The 24,049-nt window shown below is 39.5% G+C and overlaps 1 protein-coding gene across 3 annotated transcripts in view; it reads left to right on the forward strand.

Annotated features, from left to right (window-relative positions):
• Window positions 1-24,049, forward strand: part of KCNK2 (potassium two pore domain channel subfamily K member 2) — a 133,506-nt gene that overhangs the window by 14,778 nt on the left and 94,679 nt on the right. For all 3 annotated transcript variants that reach the window (XM_062210347.1, XM_062210346.1, XM_062210348.1), the window contains exon 3: window positions 23,552-23,669. In XM_062210347.1, coding sequence (XP_062066331.1) covers window positions 23,552-23,669 — 118 coding nt within the window. The remainder of the gene's footprint in view (window positions 1-23,551; window positions 23,670-24,049) is intronic.

A 24,049-nucleotide genomic window follows, 5' to 3' on the forward strand; every position in this document is an offset into this window, starting at 1 on the left:
AGAGGGACAGAGAGCTGCCATCCCCTGGTTTATTCCCCAAGGGTCTGCAATGGCTAGGGTTGAGCCAAGGCTGGAACTGGGAACTCAATCCAGGTCTCCTGAGTGGGTGATAGGAACCCAATTGCTTGAGCCAGAGATGGTATCTTTCATTTATTTCCAGCTGTCTCTCTGCCTTTAACTTTTATGACCATGTGAGTTATACAGCTGCACTGGGAATGCCAGTGCTTCTAGGTTGGTGCTTCTGATCTCAGCAGTGGCAACAAGAGATGCTGAAAACCAGTGCCATAGCCTTCCATGGTGGAACTGAATCCCAAGCACCATGGCGTTATGAAGAAACCTGCCATGGTGCTAATATTCAGTTTAATTTGCCTAAATGTTTTGAACTGAACTATATTCCAACTTCTGCCTTCTCTGGAGATACGTAGTTCAGATTCTACTCAGCAGTCTTTTGTGTCATTAAATCTTTTGTAACATCACATCCTCCTTGTTTGAAGCCTAGCAAAATTGTGTGAACAAAGTCATGAAATACTCTTCATCTTTTTATCTTCATCCCCTTCCACATTGAGGATTCGTTCTTAGCTCTCTCTTGGTTTTCGTATTCTGTGATCATGTGTATCTTGGGTCTTTGCATTTGTAAGAGTTCTGGTTTTTAGTGTTTTCTTTGACAGGAATAGCATCTCTTGACTATTCTGTTTGTCTTTTTCAGAGCTACGTTCCACTCAGTTAATACTTGGGTGAGTGTCAATTAGAATGGTGGGCAATATTCCGGAAGAGGAGGAGTCATAATTTAACACGAGTGCCTTCCCGTTTTCTTTTTTTTTTCTTTTTTAATATCCCTGTTCTCTCTCTGTGAAGACTAGTGTTTTGTGTATTGGTAGTGTCCTTAGACAAAGAATTATGATGTGAGTGTTTATACTAGCAGTAAAGACACCCCGCTGCATACTGCAGTGCCTGGATTCAGTTCCCAGGTGCAGCTCCTGATGCCAGCTTCCCATCAGTGCTGATGATGGGAGGCAGTGGTGATGCCTCAAGTGGTTGGGTTCCTGCTATTCACTGGGAGATCTGGGCTGAGTTATTGACTCCAAGCTTCAGCCTGGCCCAGTGGTATGTGTTCTTTCTCGCTCCTCCTGTCCCTGACTCTCAAATAAAGAAATAAAATATAATAAAGAAATGAAGCAAAGATCTTGGCTCCATCCCCAGATTACCAAAAAAAAGGACAAAACATAAAAGGGACAAGAGTCATGGCAATGCCTGCGACTTCCAGGTGACTGACAGCACAGTTTGCAAAGGGTAGCTTGCCTTATTTTCTCTCACCCTGGTTCATGTGCATGGGGAAAAGACCAGCCTTTGCTCTCACTTGGCTGTCTGCTTCCCCGACTTGCTCACATTTAATTGAACTTTGGACATCGCACAGTCTTACATGCCCTGGTAGTATTTCCAGGCTTTGCTATTTCCTCATTCAATTTTGAATTAAAATGTCATGGCAATGGTACCTAGGTTTATCCTCCTCCCCTCAAAAGTATGTTTAATGCAGTTACCTATAAAAAACAATTCATGGGGCTGGCATTGTGGTATAGCAGGTTTGTCGACATCTCATTTGGACACTGGTTTGAGTCCCAGCTGCTCTGCTTCTGATCCAGCTCCCTGCTAATGCACCTGGGAAAGCAGTGGAAAATGGCCCAAGTGCTTGGGCCCCTGCACTCACATGGGAGACCCAGAAGAAGCTCCTGGCTCCTGACTAACCTGGCCCAAGCGCAATCATTGTGGCCATTTGGGGAGTGAACCAGTGGATGGAAACTTTATCTTTCTCTGTCTCTCTGTCTCTCTCTATAATTCTGCCTTTCAAATAAAATAAATAAATCTTTAAACAAAACCCTCTTCATTTATATTTGTGAGCAAACATACTAATATTTGTATAAGGATTGATTTTTTTATCACTCTTTAGTAGATAATCTTATTCTTATGACTACTTCTATTCTGCAAGCTGATTTTTTTCATATAATAGCTACTTGGTTGGTAGACTGCTTTCTCTATGCAGAACTCTTTCGTTTTTTATCATGACTAGCCTTGTACCTGTGTTCGGGAGTATTATTCTTTGTGTGATTTCACTGTGTGTTGCTGTAACTTTTTTCTCAGGAAACTCAGATTCCCTCAGAATTTCTTGTATAACAGAACTGAGGGAGCAATATTTGGTGTGTACTCATGTTGAATGAAAGGACGGGTATTTGTGGACCACTAAGTTAAAAGATGTTTGTATTCTTTTTAGAAGTACCTAAGAAATCAAAATCTACCAGAACCTAGTATAAGAATAACATGGTCTGTGTTCCCTGGTGACATGCAGGGAGGAGAAGCTTTGGGAGGTAAGCAGAGCCGTGCCTGTCAGGACAGGGAGCAGGATGGGGTCTCAGGATTTCCCAGAAGCACACTGTAGAGAAAAGAGTCTTCGATTCTAAAGTCTTTCATTTTTAAGGTCCCGATGTAGTTTCTTGGCTCTTGGAAAGTTCTTCTTTTACAATAATGCATCTGTTCTTACTATTTTGCTAAAACTCACTTAGAGGAGGGAGGAGATTCATCAAAAGCTCATAATAGCTAAAGCAGGATACATTGCTTTAGGGTAAATGGAAAATTCTCTTTTTTGGGGTCCCTGTTATTCATATGCTATACAGGGTGATTTAAAAACATTTGCTATCAGTAGCAAATAGAGTAAAGATAAATCTTTCTTTCCTTGTATACCCAATGGTTTCCACGCCAATATGATTCCAGGGAAGTGGCTTCTGTGGTGTGCGAGTAACCAGGTACTGGTTTATGTGCATTGAGACATTTTGGTGTGAACCTGGAGAGCAGAAGTACCTCACGTATCCTCCAGATCTGGAGGGGTCCACCATGGAGCTTTGTCCTGTTGGCCTGGGACTCACCACACTGTGGTTTGTGATGCTGTGTGTGTTCCCAGCAGGACAGTCATATGGGCAGGACACACACATTCCCGAGCCAGGCAAACCCAAATGGAAGAGAAAGGACAGGCATAGTTATTTGGTGCATTTATAATTCTTGCATTTTATCAGACATCACGAATAAAGGAAGGGTTTTTTTTTCCCTTAAAATAGCCATGGAGAAGCTTACAGATGATATTCTTTAATGGACAGCATTTTTTCATACAATAGCATCTCAGATGACTGGGACATGGGTGTTCCTTAGTAAAGAGGTAGCAGGTGTTTAAGGCGGAGGTCTGATAGCCTTAGTCTTTTAGTTTGCTTTAGTGATTATGCCTCTTTTTTTTTTTTAAGTAAAATAAGATTTGCAGTGTGAATTACATAACATAGCAATGTCAGGGTTCTGGGTGCCATTCTGGTGTTCTGTTGCACTAGGGATTGGTCCTGGTTTCTCAAAACACCCATTTCACTCCTGCTTCCAAGAAGGTGAGGTGCTGCTGCAGTTTCTGGTCACCCACCTCCATGCACAAATCTTCCAATGCATGACAAAAACCCACTTGTTACTAAGTAAAATTTTGTGAGACAAAATTACATTTGCTCATTGGTCAAAACATTGTATCCATACAAAAATAGAAGTGAAATGGAGCATATTTTTGTGACTCCAATTTTTGGGGGCGTTTGGACCTTAAACATTCTGTGTTCTGTTTCTGAATTGTCACTCAGAAGCATTTTTGCATTTATCTGGCCTGTTCGGATAGCACATTAGCTGTTGCAGAGACCCGAGGTAAGGTAGTCGGTGTGAAGACCTGCTCATCTAAAGCAAGGAGTAGTTAAAATTCTAATTCATTCATCGTGCTTTCATTTCTGTTTTTTTGGAAGGCATTGTTCTAAGTGCTGGGCATAATCAACACAGAAATAAACAGAGGGACTCCTCACAGGCTGCTCTGCCAGGAGGGAGCTACTAAAAATGAACAAAACATGTAAAGCGTGGAATTTTAGAAGGTGCCCATTTGCTGAAGACTGAACATGACCTAGTGAGCTTGCTCTGGCTGGGTGATGTGGAGACGGGTTTTCTCTGAGCAGGTGACTTTTGAGAGGTGATTTCATTGAGGGAGGATCAGTCCTCTCAAGATATTGGACAGGGTCTGGAGAAGGGTCCTCGGAAGAGAAGGCAGCACCTGCCAAGAGTAGAGCACCCTTGCGGCGCCGGCACACCGGGTTCTAGTCCCGGTCGGGGCACCGATCCTGTCCCGGTTGCCCCTCTTCCAGGCCAGCTCTCTGCTGTGGCCAGGGAGTGCAGTGGAGGATGGCCCAAGTGTTTGGGCTCTGCACCCCATGGGAGACCAGGAGAAGCACCTGGCTCCTGCCATCGGAACAGCGCGGTGCGCCGGCCGCAGCGCGCTACCGCGGTGGCCATTGGAGGGTGAACCAACGGCAAAAAGGAAGACCTTTCTCTCTGTCTCTTTCTCACTGTCCACTCTGCCTGTCAAAAAAAAAAAAAAAAAAAAGAAAAAAGAAAAAAAAAAAAAGAGTAGAGCACCCTTGGAATGTTCTGGGACTCATACCAATGCTGCTGTGGTTTGACGCTCTCTGGTGAACAGGACAGCTGGGGAGATGCAGAGAGGGAGGCAGGTCAGAGCCCTGTAGGCCTTGATGGGTGGCCTAGGTTTTAAGTGCAAGGGAAAATCAATACCTGGAACGTTTCAGAAACAGGCAGGCAGGTGCATTGTGATTGTGCTGGGCAAATCCTGTGGAGGCCTGTGAGAAGGATTAGACTGAGCAAAAGCAGAAAGATTAGTTGGAGAAATTCTGGTAAAATTTGTTCTGGGATGGGATAGCAGAGGAAGGGAGCTTTCTCAGGAAGACATGCTAGAGGTGCTGTGTGTAAGAGGGTCCTGAAAAGTTTGTGGAAATGGAATTCAAAGTAAAGTATCCTGCTTAGAAACCTCGAAGAGTAGAGCTGGCAGGAGACATGCACAAAGAAAAGCTGATTGCCTGGCAGAGTTGACTGGAGTATTTGTGTTGAAAAGTTGCATTGTGTAGCTTCAGAATGTGCAAACATTGCATGGTAATGTGAAATTTAAAAAATAAGTAAAAAAAATGGAAAATAGATGAATTTATTTGGGTACATAAAATTAAAATTTGTGAACATAAAAGTTCTTCAGAGTTTATGAAGTTATATTATGAAAATACCATAGATGAATTTCAGAAATTTTTTTCATCAAAATAAACATCTTTTAGTTCCATTTTTCCATTAACTTTTTGCAATACTATCATACTTCCAGGGAAGATACAGAGAAAGGAGATGACTGCTTAAAGATTTTGATTCTGTACTGGATATTGAATTCAGTGTATCTGTGATTCTTTCAGAACAAGCTAAATTTTAAGGGCACAGATAATTGTTAAATGGTTCTTTTGAATGGGCCCTGTGTAGCAGAGCCCTTTTTTTTATTTTCTCAAAATAAATTTTAACACCGTTTCAGGACAAAAGATGTATATTTCACTTAATTTTTTTTAATTTAAAGCTTCTACGAGGAATACTTGTGGGTATGTTATGGCTCACATGCTACCAAAAAGGATTGTGTAATTATTTTAGCCTTAATAATTATAGGCTTCTATTCTCCTCTCTGGTTAACAAGTTCCAAAGCTTTATACCAGTTTTCATTTCTGGAAGATGTTTTATCAGACAGGGACATTTGGCTCTTGATTTGAGTAGGCCTAAAAATCTATTTCATGAGGGTAATTTTAAATAATTTGGTTTAATTAAAATTGTAAATGATGTTATTTTATAATGATATCATTCCTGAGGCATATTTTTCTTGGACAGCTGTACGGTGCTATTATGCAAATAAGTACTTTTTGACAGGACAAGAATTCATGCTTTATTCTCCATTCCTCATTGCTTCACGACCATATTATTTCCTGACCCAGGGATAGCTGGTGTGTGTGTGTGTGTGTGTGTGTTGTATTCCCTGTAATTCTTCCCTGATGCTGGATTAAATTGCTTCAGATAAGTCTTCTTAATAGGGGCCTAATGAGATTTACTTCTTCTTTGAAAAAGGGAAAAAGTAAGTCATGTTAAATATGAGTCTCACAGAGATGCATGTCTTTGATTTAAAATGCAGATAAGCAAAAATGGCAACCGTATCTGAAAGATGGAGTTATAGCACATGTCAGTAAAATATTATCAACGTACATTTTGAGTGAATTGGATATAACATCCTAAGGAATAAATTTGGAATTTGAGATTGAATTTGAAAATTGAGATGTGTAGGAGATATTGCCTATTTAGGAACTCATATAATTTTTTAAATTTCTTTAATTTCTATTTTCTAAAAAAAAAAATCCTTGGAATTTCCAAGGTGATGTGTCTTTAAATAATAAAAATGTTTAAGGAAAAGAAAGAAAAAGGGGCAGCTGTGATGCAGTGGGTTAAACGTCACTTGGGATGCCGGTCCTCTCTGCTCCCGACTCCAGCCTTTTGTTAACGTGCACTTCGGGAGGCAGCAGCAGATGGTGGCTCAAGTGCTTTAGTCCTTTCCACCTACATGGGAGATCTGGACGGAGCTCGGGCTCCTGGCTCTGCCCAGGCCTAGTTGTAGCTGTTGTAGGCACTTGGGGAGTGAACCAGTAGATGAAGGATCTCTCTCTCTCTCTCTCTCTTTTTTTTTCTGTTACTCAGCCTTTCAAATAAATAAAAATAAACAAACATTAAAAACTCTTCTCATTTTTAGATGTTAGAAAATACACAGATTGTTTCCCTAAGACTGTAGTACTCTCAGGGACAGAACAAACCCTAGATCTGTGACTCCTACCTTCCTAGACTCGCCTCTCCTCAGTTTCTGCTTTTGTATGTTTTTCCTTCTTTCTTTCTAAAAAGCATCGTCTCTCTGGGGCCAGAGCTGGCTCTTCTGACACTGCGTTCCCTTGCAGTCACTGGGCAGTGCATTTTGTTCTTTGTCCTCTGGCGTGGCGGTGGCTGTGGCAGTCCTGTTCTCAGGTGCCTGCCGCTCGGACTTGCTGTTTTGCATTTATGATCTCAATTTTCTTGCTCTGTTGCCTGCTGTCTGTTGTGTATGAATGAATGACTGAAGATCTCAGAACGTTAGGACTAGGGGACATCTGCTTGAATCTTGAGGAAGATAAATGCGGGTAGTGTCTTTATGAAGCTTGTCTACCTCCAGAATTGCCAATTGAAGTGACAAATGAGTATTAAATGGATTTCACGAATGAAAGGATTATAAATAAAAATGCACTAATAAAGAGAAGTGAGACAGCTCACATTTTTATTTTGTAATTTTTTTCTAGTAAGTAAGTGAACATTCCATGAATTAGACAAATATGTAATAAATATTTATTGAGTGATTAGTGTGCACCTGGCACTGTATGGCGCAATGGGATTTTTCCTCTCTAATTTGTATTTTGTTATACATACTATTTCATAATCCCTCTCACTTTGCAATATATCATGAACCAATGTGTCTATCTTTAACTATAAATTTATAGAATTTCTTTTAATGGATTTGTAGCATATCATTTTCTGGATATCTTATAAATATTTAAAACTTACATCTTATGTTAGGCGCTTAGTCTTTTGGTTACAGATTGTGGTTAAACAACATAACAAGAGAGACAGCTTGTTAATACATGTTTAAATGGGTGACACAGCATTGCTGCTCATAAGTGTGCTGTTGTACAGCAGCTCTCCAGAACTTTTTCATCTTGCATGGCTGAACGCTATACTCATTGGATAACACTTTCTCTATTAGCTCTTTCCCCTTTATATCTTTCTGCAGATATCTTATCTTCCTGATTTACCCAGCATAAAGTTCTCTAGATTCAGCCCTATCCTAACACCTTACTCATCTTCCTTCTGTTTTAAGGTTGCAGAATACTCCATTGCATGCCATACCCCATTCATCCATCTATTGATGGACATTCAGGTTCCTACCTTTTGGCTGTTGTAAATCATGCTTCAGGGTACACAGGAGTGCACATCTTTTTTTGAGATCCTGTTTTCAATTCTTTTGCGTGAATACCCAAGAGTGGATTGCTCAATCATGTAGTAGTTCCATTTTTAATTTTTTTGAAAGCAGAATTGGAAGCTGGAGTCAGAATTTGAACCCAGACACTGATGTGGGATACATGTGTCTCAAGCCATGTATCAACAACTAAAGCCAAATATACCCCACACCCTACTCCACCCCTCTCACTTAAAAAAAAAAAAAAAAAGACAGCTTTTAAATAGACTCCAGTTGCTTTTTTAAAAAAGAGTTATTTATTGTTTATTTATTTATTTATTATTTACGCCTGCTGTGCTGATCTGAAGCCAGGAGCCAGGAGCCTCCTCCAGGTCTCCCACATCGGTGCAGGGCCCAAAGACCTGGGCTACTTTCCACTGCTCTCTCAGGCCATAGCAGAGAGCTGGATCAGAAGTGGAGCAGCAGGGACTCGAACCAGAGCCCAAATGGGATGCTGGCACTGCAGGCGGTGGTCTTACCTGCCACACCATAGTGCCGGCCCTACCACTGCTCTTTTTATTGTCTTCTTAATTTGGTCTTTTCCAGAAGGTCACACAGTTGGAGTCATACAGCATGTAGCCTTTCACTTAGTAATACATTTTTGAGTTTCCCCCTGACTTTTCATGGCTTTATCGATCATTTCATTTTAGCGGTGACTGAAATTCCATCGCTGGACTTAGCACAAGTTTATCCATTCACCTTGGGACGGACATATTGCTTCCAAGTCTTGGCAATCATGGACAAAGCTGCTATACATATCTGTATGCAGGTTTCTGCAAAGATGGAAGTTTTCATCTTTTTTCAGTAAATATCAAGAAGCATGATTGCTGGATCCTATGCTAAAAGTATGTTTCAGTTTGTAGGAGATTTGTCAAAGAGATTTTCAAACCAGGTACCAGTTTGCATTTCCACCAGCGTTGGATGAAAGTTCCTACTGCTCCACATCCTCTCTAGCAGTTTGTGTTGTCCGTTTTTCAGATTTTGGCCCTTCTGTTAGCTGTGTATTGGTGTCTCACTGTTAGGATTTACATTGCCCTGATGGCAGTGATGCAGAGTGTCTTTTTCAATGCGTATCTGTGCTATTTTGACTGTTGTGACTTTGTGATATGTTTTGATGCCAGGAGCTATGAGGCTTCTAGCTATGATCTTTCTCAGTATTGTTTTCACTATTTCATGGTCCTTTGTGGTTCAATAGAATTTTACTGCAAAAACTACCATTGGGATTTTGATAAGCATTCTTTGGAATCTGTGAATCCTTTTAGTAGGAAGGACATTTTAATGATATTGTCTTCCAATCCATGAACACCACACGTTTTCCAATTTATTTGTGGCATTTTAAATTTCTTTCAGCAGCATTTTATAGTTTTTGTTTTGTGTGTTTTAAATCTTTGGTTAGGTTTATTCCTAAGCATTTTTTTTTATGCTATTGTAAATGGAATTGTTTTCTTAATGTCCTTTTTAGGTGGTTTGTTGATAGTATATAGGAACAAAATGGATTTTGTTGATTTTATATCCTCAAACTTTTTTGAATTCCTTTATTGGTTTTAACAATTTTTGGTGAGTGTTTCAGGTCTTCATTGTTTTATACCTGCAAGAGCATGTCATCTGAGAACAGAGATAGTTTCGCTTCTCCCTTTCTGACTTGAATGTGTTTGATTTTTTTTCTTTCCTAATTGCTCCAGCTGCTCACCACTTCCAGTACTATCCAAAGGTGAGAGTGGGTCTTCCTAAGAGGAAAATATTTCAGTTTTTTACTTTGAGTGTAGTGTTAGTTATGGGGTTTAAAAATGCATATTACTTTTTTTAACACTGGCATTTTTTAAAAAAAAGATTTATTTATTTATTTGAAAAGCAGAGTTACAGAGAGGCTAGGGGAGGGGAGTCTGCTGTTTCACTCCCCAAGTGGCTGCAGTGGCCAGAGCTGGGCTGATCTGAAGCCAGGAGCCTGGAGTTTCTTCTAGGTCTCACACATGGATACAGGGACACAAAAACTTAGGCCATCTTGCACTGCTTTCCCAGGCCATAGTAGAGAGCTGGATCAGAAGTGGAACAGCTAGGACTCGAACTGGTGCCCATATGGAATGCCAGCACTGAAGGTGGCAGCTTTACCCACTACACCACAGTGCTGGCCCTGCATATTGCTTTTTAATTCCTTTTTTTCTACCAATTCTTAAAGAATGTTATTTATTTTAAAGGCAGGGGCGGGCATGGAGAGGTATCTTCTGTTCACTGGTTGACTCTCCAAAAGCCCACAGCTACTGAGCCTGGGCCAGATTGAAGCCCAGGAGTCTAGAATTTAGTCTGGGTCTCTCATGGAAGAGGAGCAACTGGGACAGAATCCGGCACCCACACTGGGACTAGAAACCGGGGTGCCAGTGCCGCAGGCAGAGGGATTAGCCTAGTTAGCCGCGGTGCCAGCCTATTCCGTCATCTTGCTGCTCTCACCTGCCTTGAGGCAATGGGTCCTAAAGCCATAGGCAACCAAGTAAGGTTCTTAAAATTCTAGAAACACACAATAATTAAATACACTATTAAATAAGGTAATGTCTAATACTTTTAAGCATTTTGAAAAAATAATACAGGATGTATGATAGTCATTGTCTAGGCTAAGTCGCTTGGTAGATCAGGGAATCTAAATATTTTAGTACAGATCTGAAAGCAATAAATAGTCTCCTGTACATAGTGAATGACTGGAAAAGGCATGTGAGCCAGGGGAGGGGATTCAAAGACTCAGAGGCAGGCGCATTCTTGGCAAAGAGGTTACATGGTTAGAGGGGGCAGTTGAGCAGCAGATTCAATAAAAAAGGCCAGAGAGGAAGCAGAGACAGTTCTTGCAGGGCCTTGTAGGTCACTCCGAGGGACCTTGGATTTCACTCGGAGTTAAGACACTGTGAAAGGACTCTGAGCAGAGCCAGGAGCATGTTCATGTGAGGGGGTCACTGTGGTTGTCCTGTGAGGACATAGAATGGAGGGAGTCCACTGCAGGAACCCCCGAGGGAGATGGCATCCTGGTAAGGGCAGAAACAGTAGCTGTGGTAAGATTCGGGAAGTTTCATAGGTAGAGCCAACAGGATTCATGTGAGTTGTGGGAGAAGAAAGCCAAAGCTGATTTACACATTTGGGGCCTGAAAAGGTAGAAAAATAAAGTTTCCAGTTAATGAATGACTTAGGGGAAACTTGGAAGCAGCAGGAAGGAGCTGAATAGTTCGACTGGCACATAATTGGTTAAAGTTGCTTCCGGATATCCAGGCAGGGGAGTGATGCTGGATGAATACAATTGGTATTATCCACCTCTTGATGATATTTAAAGCTTTGGGTTTAAATGAAATCACCTAGGAGTGAGCATCGAGGAGAACAGGGCTGAGGGTTCAAAAGTGGGGTACTGGAATGTGGTGTTCTCTGAGCCGAGAAGGGGTGTGTTGTAAGGAGGGAGAGATCAGCTAGTATTCTCTTCTGTCAGTTCGTGCTAGCGATTTTCTGTGTACTCAGAAATCAGCACAGAATATGCCACAAGTAATTCTTGAGCAGTTAGCATTGTGCTAGACACGTAGAGTACACGCGGCACAAACATAGGCAGCAAGGCCTGACAATTAGTTGGGATAAACTTATGAATAGTTCTTTAAACAATTCATGTAGAAGTGTATTTATTACTTGGAACTTTCATAGCATTTTCCCATAGAAGTAATCTTATAACTGCTAGCTCTAGGCAGTGGAGACCCACCAGCCTCTTGCTTTCATGTGAATTTTAGACTGCCTTCCCTTCGGATTGCTGTGCTCTGAAATGCATGAGGCTGGTCTGCGGGTATGAATGTAGATGAACAGTACAGCTTATAGGAGGGACTAATGGTGAACCCGTAAGGAAAGGTGCCAGGCTCATTTGCAGCGCTGACGTTGGTGGTGTGACACTCTCATGTCAGCCTGAGAGGTGCCTGAGGGAAGGGTTTAATTGCATTTTTGTGTGACAACTACTGGACAGGTGTCAGAGGATAGCTCTATTCCAGTCGGCTTGAAAAAGCGCCAGAAATTTTGTCAGGTTCCTGTTTCCTAATAAAGTGGGTTTCAACCTATTCAGTATTTGCCATCACTAGTGAGTGTATGGGTGTGTAGTTGAGAAAGGTGGGGAATTTGGAGAAATATGAGGAAGTTAAGAGAGAACAAGTATGAATCACTACGTTTTGGGAAACTATTCATGTATTATTTTTTACTGTCTTGATTTTGTGACATTAAGCCAAGAAATATAAACACATTAAAGAGTTTTGCAAGACTTCCTTTTCTTTGCCTAATGTTAGTAAGTATTAAGAAATTTTACCTGGAACTTGAAAACACAGACTTTTCTTGTGGGCTTACTCATGGCAGTGAGTCAACTCAGTTGAAGTGAGAAATGCATAAATTTTATGGGGCCTGAAATAGCACCTGCCTATCAGAATATCATTGGAATAGTTTAGTATGGTAGTGATCTACCTTTATTGGTGGCTAATTTGTCTTGTAGAAAATTTGATGATTTCCAATACAAATCCTGCTAACTGGCCACTTTATTAGCTATGTATGTATAGAGAGCCTGAGATTTTCAGTCCTTTCTATGATTTTTTTTTGTTACATATTCAAGAAGGAGAGAAAAAAATCCATTTGTGTTTTAAAACTTATAATAAAAAAATTGCCTTCCTGTGGAAACCTGAATGATCTGCTTAATGATTTCTCTTAAGATTAGTCTTATGTTGTTATAAATACTTCTTTTATTTAAACTTGTGTCTGTTATGAAATATAGGCTTAAATATATTAGTGAATTAAATGGCGGAGATCAGTGACTTTCTGTTGGAAAAAGCAACCAGAATTTCTAAGTTTGAGAACTTACAGATACAGGTAATTGACAAAATCAAATGCCCTTTGTTACATTTTAGCTTATTCTCATCAATTTAGAAATTAAGGCCTTAAAATCATAGTGTGTGCATAAACGTTGGTTAGTGTAGCATGCCTTGGGCAAAATGGTATAAAAATATTGTCTTAGGTGCTGTCTCCCAGCTCAGTCTTCCGCCTACTCTGATCCTATTTTTAGGACAACCTCTTGTAAAGGAACTTCTTAGATAGAGTGATTGTAACTTGTATTCAGTTCCTAATTTTTCTAAGACCTATTTCTTCTTTGTTGAAATCTACTTGCCCTTCTGTTTCTTGCTGCTTACTTCCCTCACCTCCTTCTCTTTTGTCAACCAGGATCCTCCTACTCATGGTGAATTGGGGCGGAAGGTGGCTAGAAGTACAAAGATCAAGATTCCTATAAAATATCGTTATTCCATGCAGCAGTATGAAACTTAGGAAGACTCGAGGGAGAACCTGGAGCTGGGGAAATGCAGGTTTTGGTGTGCTGGCTTCCCATTCTCCTTCCTATGTATCAGTGTTCATTTCACCCAGCCTTAAAGAATGAAAGAATTTCAGTATTTCAAGTCTGATCCTTACCTGGTGTATGAAATTGGCACTTGGACACCATTCTACAAAGTTATGCAAAGAGAGAGAGAGATGCTTATGTAAACTATGTTTATGGAAACTTATGTAAACTATGTTACATGTAGCTACTCTGTGGAGATGTTGTGGTCATTAAAAATGATCACTCTCACATGGCTGCTGTTACGGTATAGTGGGTTAAAGCTGCTGCCTGGGTTGCTGGCATCCCGTGTGGGCATCGGCATGTGTCCCAGCTACTCCACTTCTGATCCAGCTCCCTGCTAATGGCCTGGGAAAGGAATGGCCTGAAGTTGCCCCAAGTGTTTGGGTCCTTGCACATGTGTGGGAGACCCAAATGAAGCTCTTGGATCCTGGGTTCAGCCTGGCCCAGTGGTGACTGTTGCAGCTATATGGGAAGTAAACCAGTGGATGGAAGATCTCTCTTTGTCTCTCCTCTCTCTATAACTCTGACTTTCAAATAAATAAATAAATCCTTAAAAAGAAATTTCCCTGAGGCTGATGTTGTGGTGCAGTGGATTCAGCTACCGCTTGTGATGCCAGCATCCCATACTGGTTCTAGTCCCAGCTGCTCTGCTTTTGATCCAGCTCCCTGCTAATGTTCCTGGGGAGGCAGCAGAAGATGGCCCAAGTCTTTGAGCCCCTGCCACCCATGTGAGTGACTTGGATGGACTTTGTGACTCCTGGCTTTGACCTGGCCCAGACCTGACTTTTGCAGCCATTTGAGGAGTGAATCAGCAAATGAATTCTCTCTCTTTTTCTCTCTCTGTGTCTCTTCTCTTCACTCAACCCCCTCTTGCTCCCTCTTAGTCTCTGTTGCTCTGCTTTAAAAAAAAATTAGGTAAATCTTTAAAAAAATATTCAAATGCCTTTTGCTTTCTGCCTTTCTGACAACCATTCTCAACTTTGTTCCATTCTTTGGAGTTTAATAGAAAATAAATTTACACTTCCAAAGGGCACGAAAAAAGCTGTACACTTCATTAGTCTGCATGAAGATAGCTTTGGCACACAATGACATGGTCCCCAAATAGAAGGAAAGAGTGGAGAAGGTGGGGCAAGATGTTTACATTCAGATGAGCTAAGATCTGGTGTGCAGAACCTGCTTCCTTCAGGGAATGCCAGTTGTTTAGATGAATTTTTCTTTTTAATTCTTTTTCTTAAGAACTTCCTCACTAATGTGTGGCTACACTTAGGTCGGGTTGTATGTGGAAACATTCAAAACTTTGAAAGGTATTTTGAGAAAACTGAAATATATTTTGCTTCCAACAAAAACAATAGATTAAAAATGCTAGTGCATATTACCTTCTGACTTAACAAATATTCCCTGGGTATATGTAGAGAATATGCTTCCTCACCTGCTTCTCAATATAGTATGATCACTCACCTATGTTTTGTATAAAATATGGAGAAACCCTTTCTTTTTCTCCACAAGAGATCAGAATGTTTTGTTAAAAAAGATAATTAATGTTTGATTAAGAAAATTTGTTGTTTGTTAGTATGTATAATAGTTAATTTAATTACAAGATATAATTTTGGGATTTCTGTTTTTGTTTTTGTTTTTTTTTGGACAGGCAGAGTAGATAGCGAGAGAGAGAGACAGAGAGAAAGGTCTTCCTTTGCCGTTGGTTCACCCTCCAATGGCCGCTGCGGTAAGCGCACTGCGGCCGGCGCACCATGCTGATCCAAAGGCAGGAGCCAGGTGTTTATCCTGGTCTCCCATGGGGTGCAGGGCCCAAGGACTTGGGCCATCCTCCACTGCATTCCCAGGCCACAGCAGAGAGCTGGCCTGGAAGAGGGGCAACCAGGACAGAATCTGATGCCCCGACCGGGACTAGAACCTGGTGTGCCAGCGCTGCAAGGCGGAGGATTAGCCTATTGAGCCACAGCGCCAGCCTATTGTGTTTTTTTTTTTTTTTTTGAGTTTATGTTGATGCTCTAATTTTCCCAGATAGAAAAACAAAAGTACCAGGTCCACATAAAACTGAATTTCTGAAAAAGTTTCATGTAATAAATTGCAAGTAAATTTATTTGCTCAAGGGCTGGAGTGTTTATTAATTAGTATGGAATGTTTGACATCAAGTCATGAATATACAGTTTTTTTTTTTTTGACAGGTAGAGTTATAGACAGTGGGAGAGAGACAGAGAGAAATGTCTTCCTTCCGTTGGTTCACTCTCCAAATGGCCGCCACGGCCGGCACTGCGCCTATCTGAAGCCAGGAGCCAGATGCCTGGTCTCCCATGTGGGTTCAGGGGCCCAAGCACTTGGGCCATCCTCCACTGCCCTCCCAGGCCACAGCAGAGAGCTAGACTGGAAGAGGAGCAACCGGGACTAGAACCCGGTACTCATATGGGATGCCAGCACTGCAGGCGGAGGATTAACCAAGTGAGCCACGGCACTGGCCCCTAATATACAGTTTTACTTCTTCAAAATGTAGCTTTCTTAAATATTAGATAGCATCTCTGGATTTCTCAGATATTGCAAAAATTGAACACAACTTTAATTTCCAGTACAGATCAGTAGTCATGTGTTCTTAGAAGAGCATTCTCGGTAATATAGGGTTTAACTTAATAAGCAGATATTTTTTGTCATAGAATTGTAAGAAGATGATAACAGATTGCTTTGCTATTAAGTTTTCTGCTTATGGGAAATAGTTTAATTCTGCAGAGGTAAATATCACACTGCAGTGAAATCTAGTATGTATTAACACTGTGCATGGGAACTCCAGTCCCATTCTTCTGAATGATGAAATTAAGTTGCCATTTTTGTAGTCTAAAATTGCTTAGATATTGCCAGCTTGATGTGATTAGCTGAGACCTGCTTCTGCAATATTCTGGAAGAACAATGTGTTAATATAATGTGGTTTTCAGGAAGGTGTTTGCTCCTTGGTGGATCGTCAGTGGTCCTAAGTGGAACTTTGACAGAAATATCATCTCATTCTAGGAAGCCCACGGCCTTGCTTTAGTGTTCAGAATATCATGAGAGGACCAAGAGGTGAAGAAGATTGGCCGGCGCTGCTCACTAGGCTAATCCTCCGCCTTGCAGCGCCGGCACACCGGGTTCTAGTCCCGGTCGGGGCACCGATCCTGTCCCGGTTGCCCCTCTTCCAGGCCAGCTCTCTGCTGTGGCCAGGGAGTGCAGTGGAGGATGGCCCAAGTCCTTGAGCCCTACACCCCATGGGAGACCAGGAGAAGCACCTGGCTCCTGCCATCGGATCAGCGCGGTGCGCTGGCCGCAGCGCGCTACCGCGGCGGCCATTGGAGGGTGAACCAACGGCAAAAGGAAGACCTTTCTCTCTGTCTCTCTCTCTCTCACTGTCCACTCTGCCTGTCAAAAAAAAAAAAAAAAAAAAAAAAAAGAGGTGAAGAAGATGGGTCTGGTTGTGAGGCGAATTCCTAGAGGTGCAGAGCCTGTGCCGAGTTCACAGTAAAGCCCTTCACTCCTTCTCTTGGTAGAACCTAATTTGATGTGCCAGATGGCCTAGGAAGCAGTCCCTGTGGTCAAGATGGTTATATGTCACTGACAATAGGAGGAGTTTTTTTTGTGTAACTGATGTCCATAGACAACATTCCAGGCAGTTACGACCAGTAAATTTTAACAGTTTCTGAATACATAATCCAGTGTGGTTCTTCATCGATTCAAACATGTCCACTGATGTTGCTTAGGCTGAACCAGGGCTGATGTGATGTCAGAGCCTGTGAGAATAAGGCTGTTGCTGAGATTCTCTGTGGGTTTCTGAGCAGAACTTTCCAAAGCAGGTCACATCATCTGGAATTAGGAAATCATAATGTTGACATAAAGCAGAGGTTAAAAATGAGATACATGAGGATCCTGCAGCTTTGGCTACAGTACTTATGCAGGACTGCCTATTATTGCTAGCTGATGATTATTTTTGTGGTGTAACCATAAATCAAACTGATCCCTAATGTTATCTTACCACAAAATCTTTTGGCCAAGAGAGTATCATTTACTTTCTTGCTTTCTCCATTCTGCACTCTTCATGTTTCTCAAAATGATCTTGCTTAACATGGTTGAAGTGGTCAGATGCAGTGATGTGACTATGTGGCTTGACTTATTCCCTAAGGTTCCCCCACAAGGACATAGTGGCAGATAAAGAAATAGAATTGCACCTAATAGCAATTAAACAAAAGGATACTTACGCTAATCTTTGAGGAACTGTGTCATTATACAGATGTCAGTATAATTAGAACTTGATTGGGTCAGTGTACCAGTGTATTGGAAATAATGTTCTTTTTGAAGACAGGAAAATGAGAACATTCTTAAAAATCTATTAAGAATGTTGTTATTGAACAACTTGAATAGTTTATACATGCATCATTGGTGTAACTGAACTAGGTTTTAACATCTTTGACTTGTAGTTCAGAATTTTTATACCACTTATATGTGTATTAATATGATCCTACTTTTAGGAGTATAAATGTGTGGTAGTATATTTTAATGAAATCTTGTTTATGATATTAACAGAAAAGGAATTAGTAGAAAGCATTTAGAATGTTCATTATTGTTTGGAGGGACATCAACATCTGAGTTTAGGGAAAACAGTGAAATCAAAATTTTGATGTCACTCATGTTTTATGATCCACAATATAACCTATTTTGAAATAGTAATTTCTTCAGGACTGCCCAAGTTTGGTCAATTTCTGGTATCTTTTCCTTTAATGAAAAAAATACCCATTTTAGTGCACATGCTAAGCCACTGATTTTCCACACGTGGAAATTGTTCCTTGGCATTGGACTCATGGAAACATTATCATGATTGCCAGTTATTCCCTTGAATTCCAAGTCTGTGCTAGTCTCATATAATTACAAATAAGTGGGTCTTATCGATGTTTGGTGTTAAAGCTGAGTATAGTTCCAAAATGCCAGATGATGTTGAGACATCGACTTTTTACAATTCAAGAATGCACAAATTCACAGCTGAACTCTGTGAACCTTGATTCCAAAGCCGCCACTGTCAGAAACCAAGATTTTTCATGATTATCTTCAAGAGTCGTTAGCTTTATCATCTGTTCACATGTGTGCCTCTGAGAGCTCTATTTCTTAAGGTTTAATTATACTCTTACCTATAAAAACTTCTTCAACTTCTATCTCTAGTGCACATTTTATGCTATCAACCAATGAGCAAAATTAAGCGTGAATCCAATCAAGATTATGTTTAACCAATATTTTATGTAGTCATATTAGGATTCAATGCATAGGTGTCCTCATTGTCTTTAATGGAACCCACACAATTCAAGAATTCAGCTTGTTGTCAGTTTGACTTAATTGTTCAAAAAAGTTGTTTTTAATGGAAAAGTGAGTTTTTATTATCTATTAAGCAATCATGTTAGTTTAGCCACATAGTATGGTACATCCAGAAACAGTTCTCATGGAAGCATTTGTTAAGTGCTTTGATGGCCTAAATTGATGTTGAAATTGCACAGATTGGTAGATCTAGGTCAGTGCTAGGAAAGGCCATCCAATTTCCTGTGGATGTTGACTAGGACTTTTTGAAGAAAAATATAAAGTAAATTTACAAGAACTTTCTAGAGAAGAGACCTCATGGTAGAGTCATTTTCACAATGATCTGACATGCTTTTAGCTTTATCTGAAGCCTCTGTTTTTATAATTATAGCTCTGTGATAACTATTTACAACCCACACAGTGCCAGACTGCTTGTTCTGATTGCAGTTCTGCATTTTGTAAAATTTAAATGACTTGTGGACCTGGTCCAGGTGTCTGAGTGACATGGCTCCTCTTTATTGACGGGAAAAGAATAAAATGATGGTGCTGCCCAAGATGACTCTATTCATCAGTTGTTGGAGGAATTCTCTTGCTCTAGGCAATAATGCAATTAACTTAATTTGGTAGATTCTGAAGACTTGCCTTATAGTTTCTCACCTGTATGACCTGTGTTTTTACTCATCAATTGCCCATTGCCAACACTGTAACCAATTACATTTTTAAAAATTAATTAATATGTTGAAGACCTGTCTGTCACATGTAAAGAGATATTTCAGATGCGATAAGAATCTATAAATTCTCCTCATCCTTGATTTTCCCTGTAAGTGGAAGCTTTCCCTGACAGTGAATAAACCTGCCTGCAGATTTTGTGCTTGTGCCTACAGTGTTTGAGAGCACAGGACTCAATGTGGCAACTCCATGCTGCTTAACCCTAATGCTGTTCCCCCAGAAAAATAGAAAACATCAGAGTTATCATAAGCACTTCTTTCAGATTCAGAAAGCTGTGATTTTTAATCACGTAGCCTGTCAGTTTGCTAGAGTTACAATGTATGAACCAATAATTTTTCTTTTGATTTATGCTAAATAGTGGCATTTCGTATTTCTTCAGTTGTTGTATACTTTCATCCCTTGTATATTTATTATCTTAAATATTTCTCAGAGACTTTTTTAGGTTTTTAGGTTTATTTATCTGTACTTTTTATTTGCTGCTTGCTCTTATAATTTATTTAATTAAATGTCATTTTTCTTGCCAATAGTATATTTAAGATAAAACACTCAAACCATTGAGAATTTTCTTTGAGAAAACAGAGAATCTCCTTGTCATTATGCTTATAATTATTGTTCTAGAACTACCTTCCCATGTAATAAGAGAGGAGAATTAATGAAACATAGCTAATTGGATGACATGGAGATAAAATGCCATTATTTGCAAGTGATAAGATTGATTACTTTGGTTTTCCAGGTGGAAGATAGAAATCAAATGAACAGTTAAAAAGAAATAATGAATTCAGTGTTGAGGAGTGGTTCTCTAAGTGTACTCCCTGAAACGCTCTCAGAGATTTGATAGGATCCGAGGTACTTTCTTAATAATACTAAGATGACATGGGTTTTTCAGTCATCGCTTTGTGAGTATACAGTGGAGTTTTCCAGAGACTATGGGAATCTGAGGCTGAACCAACGGAATTAGTGCAAAACCATATATTAGAGTATAGCTGTTTTCTATTTAAGCCAGGCATTAAAGAAATTCATAAAATTATTAAACTGCCTCCCTTCTTACTACATGTGTTGTTTCTTTTGGAAAATATAATTATTTTTCATAAAATTACTCATGTTATCATTAATGTGCTTATTATTTTTACTTGAATTAATAAGTAACATTTTAAAAAGTAAAAACCCAGACAAATATAGTAAATATCAATAGTTACATATCACTTAAGGAGCTTTTTGGTGTTTCCAATATTTTTTGAGACTCTAAACTGGTTTTGAGATAAAAATTTTCAAAATTTCTGGGCAGAAGATAATATGCATTTGTATATATAACAGTAATAACCAATTGTAATTTAAAATGGATAAAGTAAACTATCAGAGAATGACCATATATATATATATACATATATCAATAAATGGGGGTTCATATCATGTTTCTTGGTGAGAAATGATTATTATTTGTTCATTTTCCTTAATTCATGGATATCACCTATTTTCAAACATAGTTAGCATACTGAAACATCCAATATATTTCAGTGGAATTTTGTTATGTTAAAACTATGGAAGTAAAAATTATTATAAAATTTGACTAAAAGATTTTAAAGTTTGTAAAACAGTAACATGACAATAACAACATGTTTTCAAAGAAAAACAATGAAAGCAGACCTGCCTTGTCAGATGTTAAAGTTGTAAAGGAAGGAAGGCTGGATAAATCAAATAGCCAAAGCAACTTCACTGTGTGCTGTGCCTATGCGAATATTGTGTGCATTTAACAAAAGATACGGGGGATGTTAGATCTAATGTTACTCACAATAGAGGACATTAAATGTAAACAGTTCTCATTGGGTCAGTAAAGATACAATGTGATAGTTTAGAGATATTGACAAGCATTCATAAATTGGCAGGTAGTTCTAAATTGAAAAAGTCTTCTTGGATGGTCATCCCTTCTATGTTTATTATTATCTTAAATATTTCTCAGAGACATTTTATTTATTTATTTATTTATTTATTTATTTATTTATTTATTTATTTTTACAGGCAGAGTGGACAGTGAGAGAGAGAGACAGAGAGAAATGTCTTCCTTTGCTGTTGGTTCACCCTCCAATGGCCGCCGCGGCTGGCGCGCTGCTGCCGGCGCATCGCGCTGATCCGATGGCAGGAACCAGGGGTTTATCCTGGTCTCCCATGGGGAGCAGGGCCCAAGGACTTGGGTCATCCTCCACTGCCTTCCCGGGCCATAGCAGAGAGCTCGCCTGGAAGAGGGGTAACCGGGACAGAATCCGGTGCCCCGACCGGGACTAGAACCCGGTGTGCCGGCGCCGCTAGGCTGAAGATTAGCCTATTGAGCCGCGGCGCCGGCCGACATTTTTATTTTTTAAAAGTTTTATTTATCTGTACTTTTTATGTTGTAAGTGCTTTAAATATTCGTAATTTTAAGGCAGCAAAATTGTTTAGCAATCTCTCTCGAGGAAATGTTCAGAAATGAGACAAAATGCAAAAATATGTTCATAATAGCCTGTTTTATAATAAGACAAGTTTTAGAACAACATGTACGTTTACATATTGGAAATTATTAAGTAAATGTGATAATGACACAGAAAAATGCAAATGGAATAGTAAGTATTATGTAAAAATAGAGAATACAGCATTTTATAGCTTTCATCAATCCAGTTATATAAGAATTCTTTCTAGCTACCAGGTGTAGTGATACGTTAATGGTGATTATCTGTGGATTCTGGAATTATGTATAACTTTTACTATCCTTTTTCGCACTTCTATATTTTCCTATATATTTTCTTACTGTAATTATATATTACTGGTAAAGTAAATAAAAGCAATACTGTTCTATTAACTTTACACAAAACTTTTGAAGCTTTAATTTATAGATGAAGACAAATCAGACAAATGAGGTGTGGTTTTCTATTTCTTTGCTGGTTACCTGCCCTTTTGCCTAGCCATCCACTTCCTTGGTACTTCCTAGCCAACCCACTTCCTAGGTACAACCTACTGCCTAACCAACCACTTCCTTGGTACTTCCTAGCCAACCTACTTCCTAGATACAACCTGCTGCCTAACCAACCACTTCCTTGGTACTTCCTAGCCAACCTACTTCCTAGATACAACCTACTGCCTAACCAACCACTTCCTTGGTACTTCCATTTTCATAGCATATTTATTGTCCATTCACCAGTCATCTCATCTTAAGTAAAAGGCAAAATATTTATACGGTTTGAAGAGAAACCAGAATATCAACTGATCTTAACTAAGACATTTTTCTTCTCACCTGGTCTTCAATTTTCTTAATTTATTGATTTTCTTAATTTATCGAATAGCATTTCTGCCAATTTAAAAATCTGCACATTGGTAAAATTTGTAAAATCTCTTAGCAGAATCGTCTTCACCTATGACCTATACGTCTGTCTTCTGCACCTTCTCTTTTAACATAGTCCCTTATGTTCTGTGCTGCTGTATCTCCTCCACCCCTCCCAACCTCTGATGATTTAAAAGGGGTTTAAAATGTCATCTGTCTGCGTTTTACTACTACTCAAGGTAGCCTTCAGATCCTAGTGGTGTAAGTATTACAGATGGTCATCTACAGATTTCTGGACATCAACATAGGACTTCTAATTTATATATCTATCATCTGTAGAAATTGTAAGAATCTAGACCTACAGAGACTGATTGAAGCTTGAAGCTTGATAATGAATGGCCTGTTGCCTTTTGCTTTTTCTTCAGAGTCTCTGTACAAAGTTAACATTTGAAATGAATAGTACTTCAAAAATTCCTTTTTGTTTTTGATGAAGCTATCATATTTATATTGTTGTTTGCAGTGTGAAATTTTAATCTATGACCAACTTGCGTTGCTAACTAGAGAACATTGTTATATTTGTGTTTAGTTTGTTAATTCAAACAAGTTACTAATATATTAATGGATGGTGATAGGAATGCACCTTGGTATAATATTGCAAGCTTCATGCAGACACATTCACTTGATATCAAATGCAAATTTCTTATGACTTAACTGTTATTAAATTCTTCAGTATAAATTTTTTCCTGTACAATACATTTTAAATGGAAGACCGAGAGCTTAGAATTGATTCACTTTGTGTAGTTGGTTGTTTCTGGGGTGGAATGCATGCTATTTGATGCCTCCATGTGATTCATGTGTACTGATAAATTTCTTTTTAAACTTGCAGCAAATAGTGGCAGCAATAAATGCAGGGATTATACCGTTAGGAAACACCTCCAATCAAATCAGTCACTGGGATTTGGGAAGTTCCTTCTTCTTTGCTGGCACTGTTATTACAACCATAGGTAGGAGACAACTTATTTCTTTTTTTTTATTTTGGTATAGTTTATGGCCTAAAATGCAAATGTTTGAAGTTTTTAATAGTTGCTCAAAATGGTGTACTTAAGGTAGAGAACTAGATGACAGTAAATGGGTTTTGAAAAGGATGCTAAAAGGTTGGAACAGAGGCACGATGGAAATGAATCGGTCATTGTTGCAGAATACTGAGATAACTTTAATACACACATGAAAATGCAAGAGTGCCCTTCAGTCTTTAGGCTAATGGATACTCATGTTGATACCAGACGAAATGAGGGTTTTTGGGGGGCAAGTAGTTTTCAATTTTCCGGAATTTTTAATTCTTCAGTGTGGCAGGAGGGAATTTGAAGCAGCTTTAACACTCATA

This window comes from Lepus europaeus, chromosome 14 (assembly GCF_033115175.1).
Source record: "Lepus europaeus isolate LE1 chromosome 14, mLepTim1.pri, whole genome shotgun sequence".
NCBI lineage: Eukaryota > Metazoa > Chordata > Mammalia > Lagomorpha > Leporidae > Lepus > Lepus europaeus.